The sequence below is a fragment of the Mastacembelus armatus genome, chromosome 17, assembly GCF_900324485.2.
Source record: "Mastacembelus armatus chromosome 17, fMasArm1.2, whole genome shotgun sequence".
NCBI lineage: Eukaryota > Metazoa > Chordata > Actinopteri > Synbranchiformes > Mastacembelidae > Mastacembelus > Mastacembelus armatus.
In genome coordinates, this window is record NC_046649.1 from 23,073,713 (window position 1) to 23,095,742 (window position 22,030).

The window sequence follows — 22,030 nt, forward strand, 5'->3', positions numbered from 1 at the left end:
GGCTGTGACCCTTCTCTTCGCCACTAGAGGGCAGACGTGACGTCACGCCGGTCCCTTTCTTCTAGCGTAACGGTGTGGCGCGGCTTGATGACGTCGTGTGACTAGCAAACATGGCGAAGAAACAACGTGGGGAAACAAGTTCAGCTTCAAACGCAACAGACAGCGAGAAACTGGCGGGTAGTTTAAGTTTAATGCTGGAGTCCAGTGACGACGAGGCGCCCGAAGAGGTGACCTTTGAAGACTCCAAGACTCAGGCTTTACGGAACATGAAACGGGCGCTGGACACAGTCAAGAGGTAGCTAACACCGCTAGCTTCATTCCGAAATACGTGTATTTATGAGTTTTTCAGTTAGTGAGAAGTAGAAACACATTATAATCAGCTATGTATGTACATTATCTGGTTTGTTATGGGTCACTTCTGACATCGGCGCACACATTTGACCAGCAAGCAGCTCCTTATTTAACAAAACGCGAGGGTGTGTCCACCAAATCGGTGTCGTCTCAATTAACGTGACCCCAGGACAACATCTGTGTGCCAGCTGTTTTCAGTGAGGCCAACCAGCTGTGTCATGTTTGCAGAGAGAAGCAGCTGCTGAAAGAGAAGAGGAGGAAGAGACAGGAGCTGTTCCAGGAACAGAAGGTTTGTGGCTGTTGTGGTAAAACATGTGCACCAGTGAAATGATCATAAGCCTTCACTCACTGTAACGATCAACTGTGTATTTGTGCTGAGTAGATCAATATGTAATTTGTGTTGGAATGAATCTTCCACAGTTAAAGCTCTGACGGTCTCTCTTCTTTCTGCCATTGTCCACAGAAAAGAAAACTCTTACCAGCCGACGTGTTGGAGGAAATCGACTCGGTTCCTTCAGAGTAAGTTCACTGGCCATGACTCACTGTGCAGCTGTTTGAATCTGCTCCATCGCTGCTCAGTCAATGTTTGTATCTGCTTCATTTTCCAGGAAGCAGAAACCGTCTGAAGCCGAAGGTAAAAGCTTCTCGTCCTTCTGTCGCATCAGAACATGTTGAATGTTTTGTGTGGAGCACATCATTGTAACGTACGTTCTTTCCCCATTTAACCTGCTCCCCTCAGCTGAAGAGGAGGAGGAGGAGGAGAGAAGGGAGAAGCAAAAGAAGAGGAGCAGAAAACTGCCACGTGCCCGGAAGTACGTAAACCTGATCTCTTCATTTGATCGTCATTAATCACTTTACACTGAAGTTTAATAGAACGATCACACCTGAGTCCCCTCGCTGTTTTTCCTGAGGATTTAACTGCATCTCACTGAGCTGAGGAAGCCTGAGATGCTCAGAAGAGCAGAAGTAGTTAGAGCATCATGGACTGTCTCCAGATTTAGGCACCTAAATGTTTTGGTTTTGAGTGAAACTGGTCTCGTTCCTGTGTCAGTCTGAAGGGAAACTACACGGTGACGACCCTGAAGGATCGAGCGTCTGTGTCCTACCAGCAGCAGGCAGCCATGGATTTCATCCAGTCCAGACTGTACGGACCCGGAAGCTGCAGGAGCACAAGTAAGAAGCAGCGTTGACTCAGATATGACGTGATGGTGGAGTCTTTGGTGTGTTTTTAAAAACCCTTAGTCACTAAGTAATGTACCGTTTCCTCCTGTTTGATTAAAAAGATGCGAGCTACACTCTGTGGTAGTAGTCTGCAAAGACGATGATCTGTCTCAATTTGAGCTTTGCTACAGCAACGTCCCGTCTCTTCCCCCTGAGGCGTCCGCTCTCCTGGGATTCCTGATGTGGGGAAGGCGGCAACATTCACAGCTTCTTACTCTCAACCTTTTCCTCCAGCTGAACATGTTTTACACTCTGCTCCTCTGCTTTCAGGTAACGAGCTGCTCTCCCTGCAGAGCAAGAAGGGGAAGAAAAAAAGTGCAGCAGTGCAGTTTGTCAAGAAAGGCTGGGGTAAGTCCGGCAGAACCAGCTACGGATGTTTTAAGATTTTATTGACGCCTTCCGGTAGCTACCGGCCAACCACCAGTTTTGAATCCTACTGACTCCAGAGTGAAATATCTCCTCAGCTTTGATTGGCTGGAATGAAGTTTGTGGCAGATCTTTCAGGAGTAATTTCTAACAGCTCCAGTGATCCCATGGCTTTTCTTGTAGCTACGTTATGATTCCTCCTGTGAAATACCCCATTTACTTGACGGGTTGGTTTTAAATTTGGTTCAGACATTTGTGTCAGGATGAACCATTAGCACCAACATCAGTTTAAGTTTTCAGTCTGTCCAGCATTTCGGTTTTGTGCTATTGGGGAAACATTAGCACCTTTACAGCGATAACAGCTTTGTCACTCGCTCTAATCACCTCTGTCTGATCGTCCAGCCTCCAAGGAAAAAGCCAAAGCAGAGAAGCTGAAGAAGAGGTGGATCCACAAGCAGCAGATTCCGTCCTGCTGACCGGACGTCTCAACAGACCTTGTCCAGAACCAGCGGTTCTGCCTCATTAAAAAATGGGAGGCTCATCTTTTTCCAAAAACCAGGCCCAGACTCTGAGAACGGCCGTCGCTTCTCACAGTTTCTGAAGGAAGAAAGAGTCTACTGGTCTCTGCTCTGACTTCACTGCTCAACCAGCTTCTCTCTGCTCACAACAATGACTGGAGCTGGTTTTAATAGTTTTTGGACAACAGTGGAGGTTTACAGCACAGACCAATACACTAAACCAGGTTCTGGATTCACACACATTACGATGACGACACCACATTCATTGGTACCGTCAGTCTCTGGATGGGATTTGGACTCAGTAACTGGTCTTGTCCTCAAACACACTGACAGTTGGCTCAGTTTTCCTCTATGTAACATCCATAAATGCAGTTCTGATAATCTCACATTAAAACATTTAAAAGGTTTTAGGATAAGGTGAACCTGGACATTTCCTGACATGTCAACACTTAAATCTCTTCCCTAAAGAGCAGAACATGTGCAGATGGATTATTTGGGTTCTAAAGCCTGATCTGTGTTTGGACATTTTTCCATTCACAAAAATATGTGGACTCATGATCTCAATATTAAAAGATTAATGGTGCAGGAATTTCTGAGCCTCAGACCCATCAGGTCTTTAAGTTTTCTCAGCATCAGTGCATCCAGTCGAGCACAGCAGAAATAAACTGTTAATTCAAAGTTCTTCTTGTTCCCCAGTGTAAACAGATGTCAGCTGAGACCGGGGCCATGGTGGACCTCGTTTATTCAGACTGACATTGTTCCCATAATTCCTGCACCGTTAGTCTGTTGTACATTCTCTTGTAATTGTTTTCTTTTATCATTACTACAAAAGACAGAGTCTGTAGATAATAAGCTGATATTCAGAAGTGAATTGTAGAGATCTGAGATTGAAATCACCTGTTTTCTGTAGAACCGTTGCATTATTCAACACTCTTGTCTATTTTATCTTCAAATACTTTTAAAATCCAGAATAAAAACTCGATTGTCCAGATTCTTGAAGGACACAAGTGCCTCATTCACTGTTTCAGCATCACAACAGTCAAAAACTGACATTACTTTTTTCCTCCTGTGACAATTAAATGTTTCATATGCTAAATAACAATTTTACCACTAGTTTCACATTTTAAAAGACAATCAAAACACAATGACCCATTTCCGATGCCGTCTGTCCCTGCTGTTTGACATATGTATGTGGCTCATCTTCCTGGTTTAGTTCAGATCAGTGAACAGACAGAACAAGGAGCAACATCAGCATCTATTTTGAATGGAGGGGGTCAAACTTTTGCATCATCTTTTAACAACATGTTAATTTAGGGTTAAACCAAACTGTGAAACTGTTATTCATCAAAACTCAGAGAAAACTGGTTTGAAAAGCAGGAGACAGAGTTTAGATCCAGGCGTCAGGCAGCATCCAGACAAGGACTATGAGCTTTTGTCATTTTTAATATAAATCTTTTCACCCTCACACAAATTGCACATTGTTTTTCTCCAAATGGACACACAGTCAGCAGTGGACAACTTACTGGTTGACATCTTCCTTATACACTGAACTGGCTAAAAGAAGGAGAAATAAAAAGAATAAAATAAGAGACATCTAACTTGATCTTACCAGCACTTCACTATGGCATGCATAGGTTTCAGACCTTACTCAGAAAGAGACAACAGACACTTTGTCTAAGAAGTTTTCTAAACGATGCCGTGACTGTTCGCAATCCTAAAACAAACAAAAAAAAAAAGAAAAGTAATGAGGAAAACCAAACAAAGGTGGAGAAAAGAGAAAAGCTCAGATCCACCATGAGGAGAAATGTCTGCTCTGGACCTCTGGAGAACTAGATGATGGTGTGTCGAACAAAAGCCTCAGCATTTCTGTTTCTCTGCAACAGGCAGCCACAAACAGCTGTGACGTCGACTTCCTAAGTATTTGGTTCTTTATTTTGTAAATGTGGCAGTCACAGTGCAGTCGACAATACTGGGTGTGATTTCTGCTTTGAGCACTAAGAAGCCAGACAAGGATCCAGGATCAGAACTGAAAGCCAGTGGGGGATGATGGGTAAATACGGTTGTTGGAGACAGGTGGACTTCAGCATGTTTCAAACCTGAATTGTTTTTCAGCAGCAGCTTGAGAAAACAAAACGCTACGAGGGAGTGTCACAGAGCTGACAAACCTGCGACTGAGCTGGTCTGAGGTCGACCAAAAACTAAAGTCGTACTGAAATTCATTAATTTGAATTGTCAAAGGTGTGTTGAACATTTTTCTGCTATGACGGTGTTCACTTCCTATGGGGAGTGATTTGTCACTACTTTAAGCCAATATCAGTGAAGGCAGCACTAAATCTAGTTCGTAGTGCCGAGGGTAAAAGTAGGTAAAGAGCTGGTGCTGCTGGTTAGTCCAGTGTTTACTGCAGCTGCTTGGAAAAAGGAAACAGATGACGGGCACCAGGTCACCACTACTTAAAGGTCAATCTATTTATTTGCATAAATACGTCCAAAAATAATATCTTGTTTGAGATTTCCAATTTCAGTTCGACTTTAAAGTCCAACACAAAGCTCAGCATGAGCCCCACTCAGTTCTGCTGTTGCTTGTTTTCTGATCTGAGTTCAAGTCTACAAACAGCCTGCCTGTATGAAGCTTTAAAAAACAAAAACAAAAACAGTCCACCTGTAATCAAGGTGTGGGGCCTGTGAGCTGCTGGGAGGAACCCAAGCAGAAGGAACAAAGGGACATTTTGGCTCCTGAGTTCTTTGTGATTAACAGACATTGATACGAAAATAATGTTTGCATCAAACCTGCTGTGCAGACGGGGGCTTAGCAAGTAAAATGGGGCTCATCACAGGGTTCCTACACAAGGTTTCCATTCCAGAAAATCCAAAACTTGTCCAGAAATATCTCAAGATTTCCAGACTTGCCACATTTAACTGTGCTGCAGTGAAGAGAAACTATATCAGTGTTAAAGGAATTTTACATACCTGGTCAAACACATCAGCTTTCCCCTGCGTAGGAACCCTGTACTCCAGGAAACAGCAAATAAAAACTTAAACAGGTTAGGAAGAACCAGCACGTTTCAGGGTCACTGGTGTCGTTACAAAGAACTGCCCCCTCCATGACTTCTTTTCATTTGATACCTAAATATCTCGCTATATTGATATAATTCCTTTTAGTTAGATCCATATATAAACGTTAACATGTACACACACTCGTCACTGGTTATCGGTGGAATCGGGACCTTTATTATAAGTTGGTGAACTTGCTCTTGCTGGCGCTTAACAAATATACTGTGAATGCAAGTAACAATAATTAATATGATAATTAGAATAATAATAATGATAATCGTCGTCGTCTGCACCATGCCTTGTAAACCTGGAAAAACTAAAAACAAAACAAGAGCCAGGTGACCATGTGCCCCCCGCCCCTCCCACACACTTCAGCCAAGAAAAACAAAATAAAAGATTAAAAACAGGGAGCGTCAAGTCAAGACTGTAGATTCTCTCTGGCTTCCTTGAAGTCCCGAGTCCACATGCGTCACCGCCGCTGTCCTGAAGTCAGTGGAGGGTGGAGGGGGAGTTGGTGCATGGGGTGAAGGGGGGGGGTCAGGCTGTAACGGAGCCTCGTGTTGGTTGCAGTCTGAGCGCTTGGCAAGCCTCAGTGGAGAGGAACTGTCCGGTCTGGTATCAGAACCAGCTTGCCTCTGTGTTCGCTTGTTTGCGTGTTTTTTGTGTGTGTGAGCCAGGTTTACAGGGACCACAGTAAAGTGTGGTCAACCATGGCAGTCACTCGTCTGTTGTCGTCTCTTTGTTGTTATTTTTCTTAAGTTTGCCATTTCTCTTTGACCAGGGCTTTTTGCTGGTCTGTCTGTCCTAGTTTGATGACCCTGGTATATGGGGCGGGGTATCTGCGCCGAGTGCACCAAGTTCAGGTGTCCAATATTTTCAAGCTGGCCACTCTTGGCTGGTCCTCCGCCGTCAGTGAGGCCGATGCAGACTGAGCCTCGGAGGGCTGGAGGAGGTGGTTTCCAACGCCAACCAAGGTGGAGGCAAAATTTCACACTTACGATGGAAAGGGAGGTGGTGTGTGTGTGTGTGTGTGTCATGTTGGCACGCTGAAGATCTGCCCAGAAATGACTCCTGGTCCTCAGTGGTGTTGGTGTCGCTTTGCAGAACAAGAAGCAAGGGAGATGGTTAACTCAGTACTACTTGTTAACGTGCAGATATAACTACACTGATGGAGGAGGTGGACGGAGAACTTTCTGGACAGGTCCTCGGGGTGTGTGTGTGTGTGTGTGTGTGTGTGTGTGTGTATACATGGGGACACGGGGCTAGTGCAGATAATCGTCCACAGAGGCGAAGGCGCAGGAGCCGCTGCCAGTCCGTGCCATGAGAGCGAGGCACTGGGCGGCCTGACCCACAGCCTGGGCCAGGGGGGGCTGCTTGGGCAGGTTGTGAGTTTCTGAAGAGAAAGAGGAAGAAGAACAGTGTCAGGTAGTGAAGAGGCTTTAAACAAACAGAATCTGATGCTGCTGAGCTGCAGTGATAGAATTTAAGGTAATTCTTAACGTTTTACATTTCAACATATTTAACACTTCATAACGTTGGGATGGACTTACCTAATATTGCACTGTTGAGCGTGGAGCAGACCGGCTCTCTCTGAATGGCGTCCAGCTGGTAGCCGACGGGGCTGTTCCAGGGGTCTGAGTAGGCCAGCAGGCTGAATGCATCCTGCAGCAGGAGACAGCACAGATACTGTTCATGCTGAAGAACGCTGACGCACCACAGTCCAGCAATGATATTAGGTTCCTGCAGCATTTGGAAAATACCCTCACAGGCCCTAAACGCTCCATCAGAGCTGCCTGTTGGCTGTAATGTTTTGGTTAAAGTGGTGATTCCTGTTTTACCTTGAGCATCTTCTTGTTGGTCGAGTTCTTGCCACACTCGCGGCGGAGGTGTTCGCTCATGCTCTGGAGCTCCCTGCCGAAATGGATCATTCTCTCGATGGCCGCCTGGCTGCCGCCGCACAGCTGCCTCTTGGACTGAGTGGACTCCACCTCTGCAGAGCCACAGCCGGTTGGGCATGTTTTAACACAGGCTGAACGTGATGATACATTTACACTACAGGCATTTACCTGGAGCACGAACTCAAGCGGGACTAGGACGAGCCTCCGAGCTTTGATGGCCACAACATGTTAAAAATAGCACATTGACACACAAAATAATGTTTGCTCAAGAGAAAAGGCAGGGCAGACTTCTGCCAGAGGCTGCTGGAACAGTCAGGCTTGTATTCCATCGTACAAATGTAGTGAAACATGTTATTGATTCAGACACACACAGACACACACAGACACACACAGACACACACAGACACACACAGACACACACAGACACACACAGACACACAGACACACAGACACACACAGACACACACAGACACACACAGACACACACAGACACACACAGACACACACAGACACACACAGACACACACAGACACACACAGACACACTCTACCCACCCATATCTGCGTCACAGTCGTCGGGCTCGGTGGCGTGTTTAGAACTGCCGTTGAGGAAACCATTAGAGGCTGATTCTGTCACTCCATTGGTGAAGTGGTCGACCTCCATATCCACATCATTACTGAAACAAAAGACACAGGCATCAGTATCTGTGGCAGAACACAGTAAGTGATGTTGGGTAACATAACATCACAGAGTGTTTGGTGTAAAATGCTTTCTGGAAAACACGCCTCTTAAAAGCAGTTCCTGAGAACAGCTGAGGGCATTTACAGAATGACCTCAGGGCTGTACCAATGTGCAGGACAGATTTCTGAATTTAAGTTTGATTGGACTTTCCCAGGTAAGACCTCTAACAGTGCCTCGGAGCAGAACGATGAGCTCCATCCAAACTGAATTATCTGAGCAAGGAGGAGTTTATTTTGAGATCTCAGTACCTGCTTAAGGGCTGCTGGCTGCGGCTCCCGTTGAGGCTAATGTCTGACGCTGGGGGGGTGGAGCCAGAGCCTGGGGGGCAGGGCTTGTGACTGTGGGGGGACGAGCTGTGGCTCTTATTAGACGTCACGCCATTACAGCAGTTACTGTCGAACCCTAAAATGAAAAACGGACATTTTTTTTTTTTTTTTTACAGTCAAAATTTCAAAACAGTTTCCCCTAAGCATCACTAATAGAAGCTTTGCTGTGTGAATGTGCCGGAGCTGGAAGTCACTACAGTCGTTTGCTGTGAGAACATGTGGAGCCCAGCTGGACGTACCTGTGAGGTAGGGCTGGGAGTTGCTGCCTTTGTGGTTGGGGCTGCTGAAGGGCCGGGGGGAGCCGGGATAACTGTCCTGAGACTTTGGGCTGCGACCTCCCAGACACCTGACCTCACTGTCCGTCCCATTCACCATCTCTATAAACTGTCTCACCCTATGAGCAGAGGGGGAGGACATGGAAATCAAAGAGCATGAAAGGGAGATGACAGGAAGAAAACAGGACAACAAAACCTACTTTCTTCCATTCGTACTTTAAATTTGCATTTTTTGAGATATGCTGAAATAAATTAGCTTCTTTTTCAAAAACAAAGTGCAAACACTTCACAGATACAAGTGGGAAAACCATTCGAATGCAGCCTTGGTCGTACTTGAGCATGAACAGAAGGTCTGGGTTCCTCTCCAGGAGGTTGGGGTAGAGCTGCTGGGTGGTTTCAATGGCCTCACCCATTCGACCTGACAACACCAGCTTTTGGATTTCTGCAAAGCAACAGTGAAAGGTAATATAAGACAATGCTCACACTATATATCACTAGTGTGATGATGTGTGTGTGCTGTCCCTGTGTTTTCTTACAGATTTCAATGAGCTAAATGATTTTACTTGCTCACAGAAAAAAGATTAAACCTGTGAACAATTTAACAAGGTTTTAAGTTTGGTCTGTCCATTTTCTAACACGTTGCTACCATCTATTGAAAAAACAGGCCAGTAATCCTACAGGCACTAAGTGAACACGACTATAACATGTTATTAAAGCATACATTTCTTTAATGATTAAAAAAAAAACCAGATAAATCCCTAACATGCCGACTGAGAAGACTCACTCTGTCGATTTTTGATGGAGGCCAGCTCCTCGTGCACGGCCTGGTTGGTGGATTTGGCAAAGGCTTCAGCTGTGGCACAATAGCTGTGGTGCACCAGATAGGAAGCCACCATCCTGAAACCAAACCAAACAGTCCTTAGACACAGCAGTAGGAATAAATGTAAGTCATAACATCTGGACACACAAACACTTCGATCAGGTCTGATAACTTTGTCCTCCCTGAGTTAATGACAGAAAGGGGGTGCACCTGAAACGTCACCGCAGGAAAACTGTGTCACACATCTAGAAAACTACAGGTCAAAAGTTGAGGAAGAAAATCAGTAAACTGTCTGTAAATGAAGCTTCACAATAAACACTTTGGGTAATAATCGCACAACCTGCCGTGGGAATCACATCCAAAGTTGTAATGAAACTCAATTATCCTTGTGTGTACATGATATGGGAGTTTCGAGATCAGCAGCCCGCACAAGTTGATCATATCACCGTTTCTCTGCAAACACAATGGGACTTCCTGTCTGAGCTTAGTAACTTCCTGTTTCCAATCCCAGGCTGTGACTTTTCAGGCTGAAGGCACTGACTCCACTCCACCCTCCATCAACCCCAATCCCCATCAAACAGAGATTAAATCCATTCAGCACAAGTAATCATAGCAGCAGAGTGCTAATCCCATCGGGCCGTGACATGAAGAGAAACCGAGTCCCACAGCTCCTGCTCTCTGATGGGGAGCTGGTCCATCTGGGCCTTGATCCTCATCATGTCAGCAATAACCTGCTGTCACCAACAATACCTAATAATCTCCATACTAGCGCAGGCCTAAACCACATACTGCTCATATTTGCCCATAAGTGAAACAAAGGCATCAGTGATAATGCTGAGTGTTTATAAAGATGATCAACACCACAAGCACGTGACAAAGTGATAAGTCTACTGTGTCTGAATCCTATGATATAATTAAATGTGACACTGCATTTCAAGAACAAAAGATCTGACACATGGCATCGGTGAACCACAGTAATCTGACATCGCCCACTTAGCAGAAGAGTGAGTCAGTCAGATACGTGTAGTATTGGAATGGGTTAGTGCGTAGCAGCCTGGTTTCATTTGCATGCAATTTAATAAAGGTAAACACAGTGGGCAGTCGTGCGTGATGGCACTGACGCAGCACCTCTCATATCGGACGCTGCAGATTTATCAACACGTGTCCTGCAGGGATTTAATGGACTGAAGGAGAAGCCTGTCATTCATTATAAAGCTGCTGTGGACACCAGAGATACTGTGGGTCATAATCGCTTATGCAGACTGATTTATGGGCATTCCTGCTTTAAAGTTAATATACATTCATTTTAAACTCATCTACTGTCTTGTAGATGACTCATTAAAATGATTTATTTAGATTGTTCGTATTATTCTATCTAGTATCATATTTTCTGTGTTGCAGCAGAAATAAATTTGGTTTTGATTAATCTCAGTGCTGCAAGATCTAAGAGACATTTTCCACCAAGATACCAACAACTTGCTCTGCACTGCCTCATATACGGTAAATGACTGTTTAAATGACTGTTTACGTCTCTCCTCCCGTCTGTGCAACATGTGCTGTGCATCTGGCAGCAACACACCACAAAGACGTGCAAAGCAACTTTCAAGATCAGGAAATAACCAAACCGCTGGAGTGCCGCTTGTGGTGGTCTTGTGCTACCTGGACATTCGGGCCGTAAATCATTTAAACCATTATTCCAAAGCTAAAACAGGCCAAGCAGGGTTACACAGTCGTCTTACTTCTGGATCATGGACTGCCACTCGCCCTCACGCTCTCCAGTGGGGAAGCGGTCGATCTGGGCTTGGATCTTTGTCCTCCACTCACGCATATAGTCTTCAATGTCAAACACGAAGGGGTGCTGGCCAAAGTTTGCGTCCACCACCTCCCCTGGAGTCTGAAGACCCACAGTCGGGTACAAGTTTGGCTGCAGCAGAGAGACACAGACAATAAAGAACCAGAAGACAGAGGAAAAGCAGCCTGGGAACATAATCTGGACAATAAATCAACACAGGAAACAATGAGAGGAAAAACAGGAAAACCAAACATTTCAGGAAATAGCTACAATTTTGTGTACTCCTTAAAACTGCCAGCAGGTATGAGACAGACTGACTAATGACTCAGGGAGTTTATGTCCAGGCACTGCGATTACTGACTGGATCACTTTCTGGTCTGCACCGTAAGTAGCGCTCAACTTTCCAATCTACGGATGGGTGGATCTCTGACTCACTATAGCATCCACACCTTCAGAGGAATGGAGTTTCTGGGATCAATACTGTGTCACAACAGCTGCAGTGAGCTCTCCTTGCAAATATATAAATTCATGTTTTAAAAATGGAGATACATTTTTCAAAACTGGTGCCCACTGGTTTCTAGCAAACAAACAGGAGGAAATATCTGCCTCCCACCCCCAACAATAAGTCAGAGACTACAATCCATCTGATCTGTGTTATTTCCAGTCAACAGCGAAGCATTTAAAGATTGCCAGTAGCGGTTCCTTTATCGTTTGACCTCTGCATAAACACTAACACGCTGATATCAGAGTGGTTATTTCTCCACATCAGCCTACAACAACCTGTAGAGCAGCATCAATCTCACCTCAGTAGACAGAATTGGGACTGAGCCAAAACAAACTATAGTGTGTTTCATGGTAACTAACACGTCACCCGCTGTGTTTTTAATGGTTCCTGGACAACAATGGAGCCGTATCACACAGTGGAAGATGATATATAGGCTGTGGATGTTGAAAGAATGTGCTTTGGTGTTTTCATGTCATTTACAGAATATCAGCAGCCTCTTCGAGGCTATAAATGCAAAATGATGAGCCAAACAGCAACAAGGCCTTGGTAATAACAGTGTCACAGAACAAAGACCTGTCACCACCAGGTCCAAAACATACACAGGCCTGAGACACTGTGAGACAAAGCAGAGACTCAAACACCACTGAAAACAATCCTCAAAATATAGATTTAGCAAACGATACTTATTTTGCCACTGGGAGCTTTCACAAGCTATAGACATGCTGCATGCTAATACCAAAGGGTACATGCCAAGTACATGTCCAGCTTTTGTTTTGCATTAGTTACGTCCCTGTTGACAACTGTGCTAACAGAAACATGAGGTAAGGGTGTTGTTCTAACAGCCGACCAGTCTAATCCCATCCTTGACCCGACCAGAAGCAGTGACTGACAGAAGACATTCACAGCTAAATTGGCACTAAAGGTTTTAAATCCTCATCTTCCACAATAGCAGTAACCAAAAAAAGCTGTAGAACATGGTAAGACTAGAGTAAGGGCAGACTAGGCCTAGACTTATTCCTGGGTTAAGGAGCTGATTTAAACCAGTAGGTTTGGGGCTGGGGAATAAATTAGTCGACAGCAGTACAAAGGTGAGTGTGTGTGTCTCGGCGCTGCCTTTGTCACGGTCCAATAACCACAAAGGTCAGTCGTGCTGAGGTGACGCACTTCACTGCAAAACCCTTGAGGAACATGAATGCCTGGCTCACAGCCCAGCCTGTTTGCTGCTCAATGGATTATTGTTGCAGCTAAAACTCTTATTTTCTTCTCCCTCAAAACTCACTCCATTGTCATTTTCCAACCAACAAGTGTCTCCTCAACATTTCGATGCAGCTAATACATGCACGAATCCCACTGGAATTAAGGTCCATTTGGTGTGGGAGTTGTTTACATAATGAAGCATCGAGGGGACGGGAGTGACACTCGCAATAGGCCATAACAGAGCGAAGAAACAGTGATGTCCTGTTCACCACAGCAAGAACTTTCTCAACTCTCAAAAACAAACTTCTGGGCCACTAATTGGCAGCACACACTGTCATTGTTTAAGATGATCTGTTACACATCCAACAAACACAGAGCGACAAGTTTTGTGAGTCATGTTTCCAGGGACCTGATGAACTCAAGTCCCATATTCACCCTCTCTCTTCAGTCTTTTCAGTCCCAAACAATCCAGCGAGAAATACCTGACTCATTAGCTGCTAAATGCTCCACCAGCTACTCACTAACTCTGTGTATCATGATGTATTGGTAGTTTGCATCAGGTTTATTGGGCCTTTTTGCTGAAACAGCTGCCTGCTACAGCTGAAAAAACAAGAGAATGGGAAAAGCACAATTGAACCAGAAAATGAAGCTACAAAACCAAAATGAGCTCAAAGATGAAATAAAGCTGCAACAACTTTGTTGAGTCTGTCACTGCATTTAACAGTCTTCATTCTTTACATAGTATTTCCCTCTTCAAGAGACCCATTTATCACAATTACACATTTTAATAATGAAACTCATTTTTGTAGAAAACCTCAGGCCTCAGTTAAAGTTGCCCAAGACATTTTAGCTTCATCAGTAAAGTACATTTCATTTGCTGTCTACATATTATATGGAGGCAAACCTGAGCTGAAACTGACTCCACAGCCAGTAAACAACATTAAAATGAAGGGTTTTCACTTCAACCATATTTCACAAGAGCAAACAGGACACAACATACTGCTCTGATACATTGCATAACCATATTTGTCATTGCATGCTGAACCTAACACCTCAAATTATGTGATTTCACCTATTATAATACCTTACCTCAGGTGTTACCAGAGTGAAATCTGTCCAAACTTGTTTCTCCCCCATGTGTCCAATCTATTTTTTTTTTTTTTTTTTTTTTTTAAATCCAGCTCTCATCCACATCTGAAGCTCACAAGTTTTCTAAACCTCCAATCAATTTGACTACGGTCGGCATCCTGGAGGAACTATAACATTTTTTGTTCCTGCACATTTGTAAACCTACATTGTGAATCTACATGCACCCCATACTCACAAACATATGGAACTGAAGCCAGCCTTTTACACATTAATGCCCTAACGTCCTGCTAACAAACTTAAAGTCATGACACTCAAACTTTCTTTATACCACGGGAGAGAACAAAATGTGTGCACTTACTGGAAGGTCTGTGAAGGCAATACCTGCAAAGAAAGACAGAAAGTGTCAGCATGGAGGGGAACAGTCCTTTCTATGTCTGCACATAGCAAGAAGCCTCAGTCTGGGTGTTTACATGTACAGGGGTAATCTGGTTACCATCACCTCACTCTGCCACCTGACGTCAGCAGGGTTCATTCAGCACGGTCACCTACCTAGGCTGTGGCCGTTTTTCGTGTAGAAGCAGGTGTTGTTAATGAGGTTAACGCAGCAGCCAATCACGTCGCCTGTTGTAAACGTGGGTCCGTAGGGTTGCCCGGTGCCAGACGAGCAGAAGGAGTGGCCGTCGTCTCCGTGGTAACCATATGAGTGCTTGTCCCAACCTGAGGGATGTGAATAGAAAGGTGTCAGAACAGGAACGCTGTGCAGGTGTTGGAAAGGTGTAAAAACACAACAGATGGTTCTTTCTGCCACATTCAAATGAAATCCTGTCAAAGGCAGGAGACACCAGCAGCACCACAGACAGTGTGACCCTGACACACAGGACTGAACTGGAAACAAACAGGAACTGGCCACACAGAACAGCAGAACCTTTGCAAGAATCGTTTTTCCACCCTGTGTTTTTGAAACAAGTTTTCTCACTAAGAGCCCACACTTCAAAAAGCTCCTGAGGAGGAACTAAGCCTCCACAGATTAATGTTAATAAAACTGAATGTATGTGAATCCTTCTGGCACACAGTTTAAACTAAGCTGCAGCATTCGCTTCATCAAGCGACACTGTCAGAAATAATGGCTGGTGATGTCATTCAGGAGGTCTGATGGGAGCTGTGGTATCAGTGAAGAGTTTCACTGCAACACAATCAAACTGCCCAGTTCCAGCTTTAACCACCTTCTGCTGTTGTGGTTTTGTGGGGAAGATGTGCAACACTGCAGAGTCAGAAACTCAAGCTTTGCTTTTTAAAACATGTAAAGTTACTTATTCCACAAATAGAAGCGCTGTTTGTTGAGCTTCAGTAAAAACGGATGTTTTGTCACCAATGGGGGCTGTAAAACTGAAACTTTTTTTTTTTTTTTTTTTTAAACATGGACACAGCTACACAACACTGAGCCAGCAGACATCTGCAGCAGCTCCATGCCTTGCTCAAGGATACTGTGACTGCAGAAGGACACGACTCATTCACTATTTCCAGGAACGTGGATATCCTCCCATTTGTTTTTAAACTGTTTGACCTTCATCTCTTTCTTTGGCATCCGGAAGGTACAATTCATTTTGTTTCTCCACTCTAGTTAAAAGGAGAAAACATGTATATATTTTACTGCCTATGAAGAATTTCTCAGTGAGAGGGGAAGAAGAAGACACCTCTGCTGCAGCCTGGACGGCCTCAGGGCTGTTTCATTGTTACAAACCAAGTAGCAGGATCCTGTGAGTTACTGCTGAGCTGCAGAGTTAATCCTGCTGTTTTCACATTCAACACTGGGAGAAAGCACTTAGCTCTGCAGCCGCCTGACATCGGTTCCTCACAATTAGTGAATCTTCATTAGCATCTATCCATCAGCTGGGACTCGGCTTACTCTGGGCCTCCTGTTATCTCTGCACGGAGAGACCGGAGCTCCTGGGTGGGTCCGGTTCTCAGACTAGTGAAGGGGTGTCGAGGCTCCTGTTTGGCCTGATAACCTCAGATGAATGCTGGGCTGACGTCTTGTGTGAAAAATGATTTGACTGAAGTCATGTCTGTTCTGAGTCTCTTGTAGACTCACATTACTGACCTGGTGAGTGCTGTTTCATGAGACTTTACAATGAAGGCAGTGATAGCACTAGCTATAGAGTCACCATACTCACTTACAGGGGAAATACAACAGGTTAAAGACGTTTTCCTATAAACTTCCATTGCAATTTGACTAATATCTGTGCTGAAGTGCCAAAAGTGCAGAGTGCCATTACATTATCTCATGCATGCAGGTATCTCAAAGTCATTTTCCACATTGTCTGTTAAATAAAATCATTCACCGGCACCAGAAATTCAAGATTCTTGAATCTATGTCAATAACTTAGTTTTCTTGTTTTTATAGTGGACCATAAGTGCACGGTGGATGACGTGTAGGTACCACGTTTATTTTCCTGAACCATGTGGGTTTATTACATTATCTCTGACAGACAGTAAGTTCAGACAAAATGGCAGCAACACAAATGCAACTGGTCTCTGGTATAATATAAAGTAGAGACAGAATTTCTTCTCACCACACCCAGAGGCAGACGTAACAACCACTGACATAAAATACACACAGAGGGTTGTCTTACCAGGGAGTCTGTTCATGTTTACACCCTGAGCTGAGAGGCCGATGCCCATGTACCTGTGGAACAGAAGGTCGACAGTGTGTTTGTACATGTCCACAGGAAAAAAAAAAGAGAGAAGAGCACCTCAGCATTTTCCATATCTTATTGTCTACAGTCACACACACACACAGAGCCTGAGGCTGTAACACTGGCTTGGTTGTAATTTTACCATACAATGTTAGCATATTATGCTTTTATCGCTGCACAAAAATGATTAGGGTCCTGGGATCAATGTCTATAAAATTACAGAGGAAGCTGAAGTTACAGCTGTAGTTAAGTAGTTTTATGCACAAATAAACATTTTATGGCTCCTAGTTCTCAAATGTGAGGACTCATTAGTTTTCATTGTCTTAAACAATACTTTGGACTCTTAGTGGAAATAGAAGTCATTTAAAGATGTTACCCTATACTGTTGGATATCGTGACAGGATAGGATAGTGTTTCCTGTTATGTTTGTAGAAATTAAGCAGTATATTAATCAGTAATGATTTGAACATTCCTTTAATGCAGCCCTGGTAGAGGCTTATGTGCTGAACTAACAGACCTAGTGACATCAGTATCCTCAGAGTCAATCTGATAGTGTGGCTGTAAATGTTTAAATATTTAATTGAACTTCTGAATCAGGTTGTTTAACTTGTTTCCCATTACAGACAGTACAAAGCAACAAAAAAATCCAAATAAATGTTAATGACATTAACTTCATTGTTACACAGAGCATGAACTGAATAATCCAGAATAAACGGTTTGCGTGGTTCCGTGTCCTTACCCATCTCGGCCTTTACTGATGATCTTCACCTCGAAGTAGTAGACCCCGCAGGCGGCTGGGATGGGGTGGGTAGCCCGTACAGACGCTGCATCTTTAGGGGTTTTGCCATGACCTTCATGTGAGGGTAAAACAAAGACCAGAACAATAGGGATGTTATTACAGATGGAAACTTAATGGATTGCTTATTAATCATAATGTGATGAAAATTCTGAATATGAAGACAGACCACAGGTAATTAGATGAGGATTAGTTCAGATTTCTGTCTTTTATTGTTCACTTGCCTTTAATGCTAATAATTTAATCAATAAAACATGTGAAGTGATGATGTCCAAGTTGAACAGGTGCTTTCAATCTGCCAATCACTGAATAGCAACAGACAGGCACAGCTGCTCCACACTTTTAAATTAAATCATCATTTTATTGTTGTTTAATTAACTTGTCTTTAATCAGTTCTTTAAATTCCTAATTTATGCTGATTTCGAGACAAACACGCTCACACCAGTGCTCAAAACAGTTTACAATGGTACAAAAACCCAGTGTAATTTATAAACTGATGATTGTGGTCAACTATTCACTATGGGCAATAAAATAAAAGCTCTTCTCTCTTTTTATTTTCTTCAAACTGTTCAGTCTTAAGAGGAAGCAGCTTTTCATTAGAAGTTTGTTTATCAAGAGTCCATTTGAAAAAGCAGGTGTAAATGATCTGAATGATACCCATCAAATCTGGAACAGAAACTGATGTAGATGGACTAAAATAAAACGTCTCATCTCCATTTCACATTTCTTCTCGTGGCGAAATTGTTTCCAGATGAACAGACAGTTGGGGTGAGGAGAACAACAATTACACCACACCCACAGAGACTGCATTCAAAGCTAAGGTGGCAACATTATTTTATTTCCAATGTCAAAAATCTGTTCATAATTGTTAGATTGTTACTGTTTCAATCTATAAAATATCAGAAAACCCCCAAACTCAAAATATATTAACTCACAAAACAAAGATAAGAGCAACACCTGTTTTTCTTTTGAAAAGCTGCAATTGACAAATGTTGATTCCTTTTTTATTTTTAAACTTAAGATTTAGCAAATGTTTCTGACATATGTGGTGTCATCAAAATTACTTATTGCTAGTTTCTTGACATACACCATATAATCACCATGTTCACCTGGCAGATGCAAGATGTGATCATTACATACAGCAATGAATTTTCTAAATAGCTAATCTAGTTCTACATAGGAGTCTGATAATGTTTATTTTCAACAGTTATAACTGTGCTGTTTGATGCATAAATGTTAGAACAGTGGAAAATACTGATTTCCTACAGCTCAACCTGACCTATTTAGATGTTTTTGTCAACCACCACTCAGAAATCCCACATTTTTTGTAATTAATATCAGAAAGGAGCAGCAAATATTTTGATACAAGTACTGAAAACCAATGCACTCTCGTCATCTTTGCTGTTTTAATTAAATCAATGAAGTACTGCCATGTTCCTCGTTGTGTTGGTAAATATACAGCAGGCCTGGTTATTTGGATATTTACTTTTAGTTAAAATAACAACAATCTGACATTTCACACTGTGTTTGTGATGGCAGCTTAGCCCAAGGACTATTTTAGACCAGGCCAATTTCTTTTCATTATCAGTTTATTTATGTCAGTGTGATCCAAATACCAGGCCACTTAGCATAAGAAAACACAGTTAACCATAAATGGCCTGGATTTCTTCACACAGCTGTAGAGTTTTCTCCTTCCACTCTCTGGAGGTTGCTAAAAGTAAAGGTTTCTGGTTCTTCAATGCTAAAGTTGCTGAACAGACTGTCAGGTGCAAATAGAGAACGTTCTAGTTCTAACAAGGAAGAGTATTTGTGGAGGCCTGGTCAGACCCAGAACAGTAGAACACACCCAGGAAGCACAGTTGCACCTTTTTCTTGTAGGCCTGCACCAAAAACCTTCTTGGTAGCTTTACTAAGCAACTAGTCCAACCTGAATGTCAGGCAATACACTTGGTATTAAGTCCTCAACTACACAGCCCGATGCTCTGCTGACTCCACCTGGGGCCTGTCACTTCTCCTGACTAACTCTCTGACACTGTGACATTTAATCACCTAATGATGCTATTACACATTAGCTCTAACGTTACACGGTCCATCGAGCCTAACAAGTGATTTGTTGTATTTCCACAGACACATTATCAGGCCAACTGGTGAGAGTTCACAGAGCTGACAGACTAGTTAACGTTAGCAGGGCAGCTAACGAGCTACTGGGTCAGGTTCGGCCGTGGAAACACCTCTCCAGCTGCTCGGGCTGCAAGATGTCCTCTGCCTTGTTGTCGATGGAGCAGCTAGCTTAGCCTACTTTGTTTTTAGCCACAACGGCAGCTAGCTAGCCGCCAAGCTAAGCTAACGATAGCGGCTAAGTTTGACGCCAGCACCGGGCAATAAAGTGCCAAACTCGGGTGTGTTCCTGTGTGCCATACCTTTATAGTGTACACGGAGGTTGTTCTGAGACAGTCCGATGTAGCTGAACTTGTCCTTCGGACTCCAGGATCGAGGAAGCGGAGTCTCGTTTTCATTAACGGCTGGATAGAGCCGCCGCAGCCGCTGGTTGAGCTCCTTTTCCTGCTCGTTCAGAGCCGAGTCTCCGTGGACGACAACCGACATCAGAAACCCACAGCCGGACGGCTGTCCAGACATGGCTACGACACGAGTTTTAGTATAAACGGCTTGTCAGCAACAAGCCAGATCCACTTGTGTCACTCCGTGTCAAGTTTTGGCGGAGGGGAGGGGGGGTTAGCAAAGCTAGCTCGCTAGCAGGCTAAGCTAACTGGCTTCGCTGGTCGCAGAGCCAGAGCTGGTTAGCCGAGCAGCTAACGGAGCTAACGGAGCTAACGCGTTTAGCTTGGCCACCGAGGGCAAAGCGATCGTTGAAATGGCTCAGGCTGACATTAGCGGACACAAAGCCAGAAGCACAGGCACCAGAACAAGACGCCGTGCCGCCCGGGATCCGAACAAAGTCGTCAAAAGACAGAGGAGCCAGGTAGCAGGTGAGGTTAAAGTAGACGGAGCGATAAAGTGTAATGAGCTGAGCTGAGCCTCTTTTGTTTGTTGTCGGAGCGTTATCCGCAAATCTGATTGGCTGAGAGCTGCTCCACTCACTTCTTATGGGAACGAGAAATAAATACAGCCACTTCTATTTATTATTTATTATTTATGATCCTGCCTCATAATTACCTGGTTGTGTTCCAGGACAACTCTCTCTATATAACATTATTTAACATTATCTGCCTAATTTGCAATGTAAAGTGTGTCAGTGTGCTGGTCACACAATATGTGCATAAGTGAGAAGATTAATTCAATCCAAGTGGGAGAAATAGAATAGGAATAAAATAGAAATAGGAGTAGGTCAATCCAAAGAGTAGAAGAGCTTCTGAGTGATTGTTGTGTATTATGTATGTGACTAGGAACATACTAGAAATTATTTTAGGATTGTATATTAGCCTACATATTAGACATAAATGATCCTGCTCTTAGTCTAATTTCTCTGGTTACATTTGAGTTAGGTTTAGTTATTGTGTACTTCACTCTTTAATTCTTATATTTGTGGTACAACCTGGTAGCCATAACACAGCAGCTGTCCTTTGAGATGAATAAATTGCTTTACTTCAGCTTTTTATTTTTACAATAATGTAACCCAGCTGGTAATTCTACCATGTCCACAGGGTGCATTTCTGAGCATTATTTGTTCCATCATTAATATCATCATGACCAGCAGAGTTTGGATGGTCTAGAGCTTAAGGTTTTTACACTCTTCTGTGTTTAGCTGATCAGAGCCAGATACTAATATATTAACATACATTAACATTAACCTCCAACAGCCACCAGCTTTTATAGAAACACTGTTTTCTCTGAAATCGCTGATAATGTCGACAATGAAAGATGTGATCACCTGTTGACCTCCTGGTTCCTCCCGTTCTGTTTGTGTTTTACTGCAGATGCTTTTTAAAAAAGTATTGGAATTGATGCAACAGAACCAGAGATGTGTCTTTTCTATTCAACTCATTCTTCATTGTGTACAAACTTGACACCTACTGTACGTTATCCAAAATCCAACTTTGGAACTTGCAAATGCAACCAGATGGAGACTTATGCTAACAGCTAATATAGCCTCAAGTCCAGAGCCTTAGGCTGAGATTAGAGCAGCCCACAGAGGTCTGATGAGCTCATATCTTTTCATCTTCACACTGCAAGATTTTTTTTTTATTTTCAAAATTAGTGATTAGTGATTAGTCTCATTATATTTTCCCAAGAGCCTCTGAAACCAAATCTGTTTCCTAGAAAGCAAAAACAACTATGTTGTGAAATAAACATGATGCTGCTGATGTTATATGAACTTAATGAATGCATCAGCCCATTCACAAGAAGCAAATCCACTAAATGTTCAGTGA

At 43.4% G+C, this 22,030-nt stretch overlaps 2 protein-coding genes across 3 annotated transcripts; one reads left to right on the forward strand and one right to left on the reverse strand.

Annotated features, from left to right (window-relative positions):
- The first annotated feature begins 68 nt into the window (after positions 1-68).
- Positions 69-3,445, forward strand: nol7 (nucleolar protein 7). Its single transcript, XM_026314079.2, has 8 exons — positions 69-295; positions 580-640; positions 815-870; positions 960-985; positions 1,091-1,163; positions 1,403-1,524; positions 1,843-1,920; positions 2,341-3,445. Exons 1-8 carry the CDS (start codon positions 111-113, stop codon positions 2,412-2,414), a joined length of 675 nt encoding a protein of 224 aa, XP_026169864.1. The 5' UTR covers positions 69-110; the 3' UTR covers positions 2,415-3,445.
- Positions 3,446-3,619: 174 nt separating this feature from the next.
- On the reverse strand, positions 3,620-20,724 carry ranbp9 (RAN binding protein 9). 2 transcript variants are annotated; one of them, XM_026313982.2, is made up of 14 exons: positions 20,063-20,724; positions 17,586-17,697; positions 16,784-16,836; positions 14,700-14,867; positions 14,509-14,531; positions 11,307-11,494; positions 9,532-9,644; positions 9,081-9,189; positions 8,712-8,866; positions 8,395-8,548; positions 7,960-8,081; positions 7,346-7,497; positions 7,058-7,169; positions 3,620-6,900 (listed from the first exon to the last, which is right to left on the reverse strand). In XM_026313982.2, the coding sequence occupies exons 1-14, from the start codon at positions 20,277-20,279 to the stop codon at positions 6,770-6,772; spliced, it is 1,809 nt and encodes a 602-aa protein (XP_026169767.1). In that variant the 5' UTR covers positions 20,280-20,724; the 3' UTR covers positions 3,620-6,769. The 2 variants fall into 2 exon arrangements, with proteins under 2 accessions (XP_026169767.1, XP_026169768.1); XM_026313983.1 differs by having other exon boundaries at positions 3,623-6,900; positions 11,307-11,491; positions 20,063-20,723.
- Between the last annotated feature and the right edge of the window lie 1,306 nt (positions 20,725-22,030).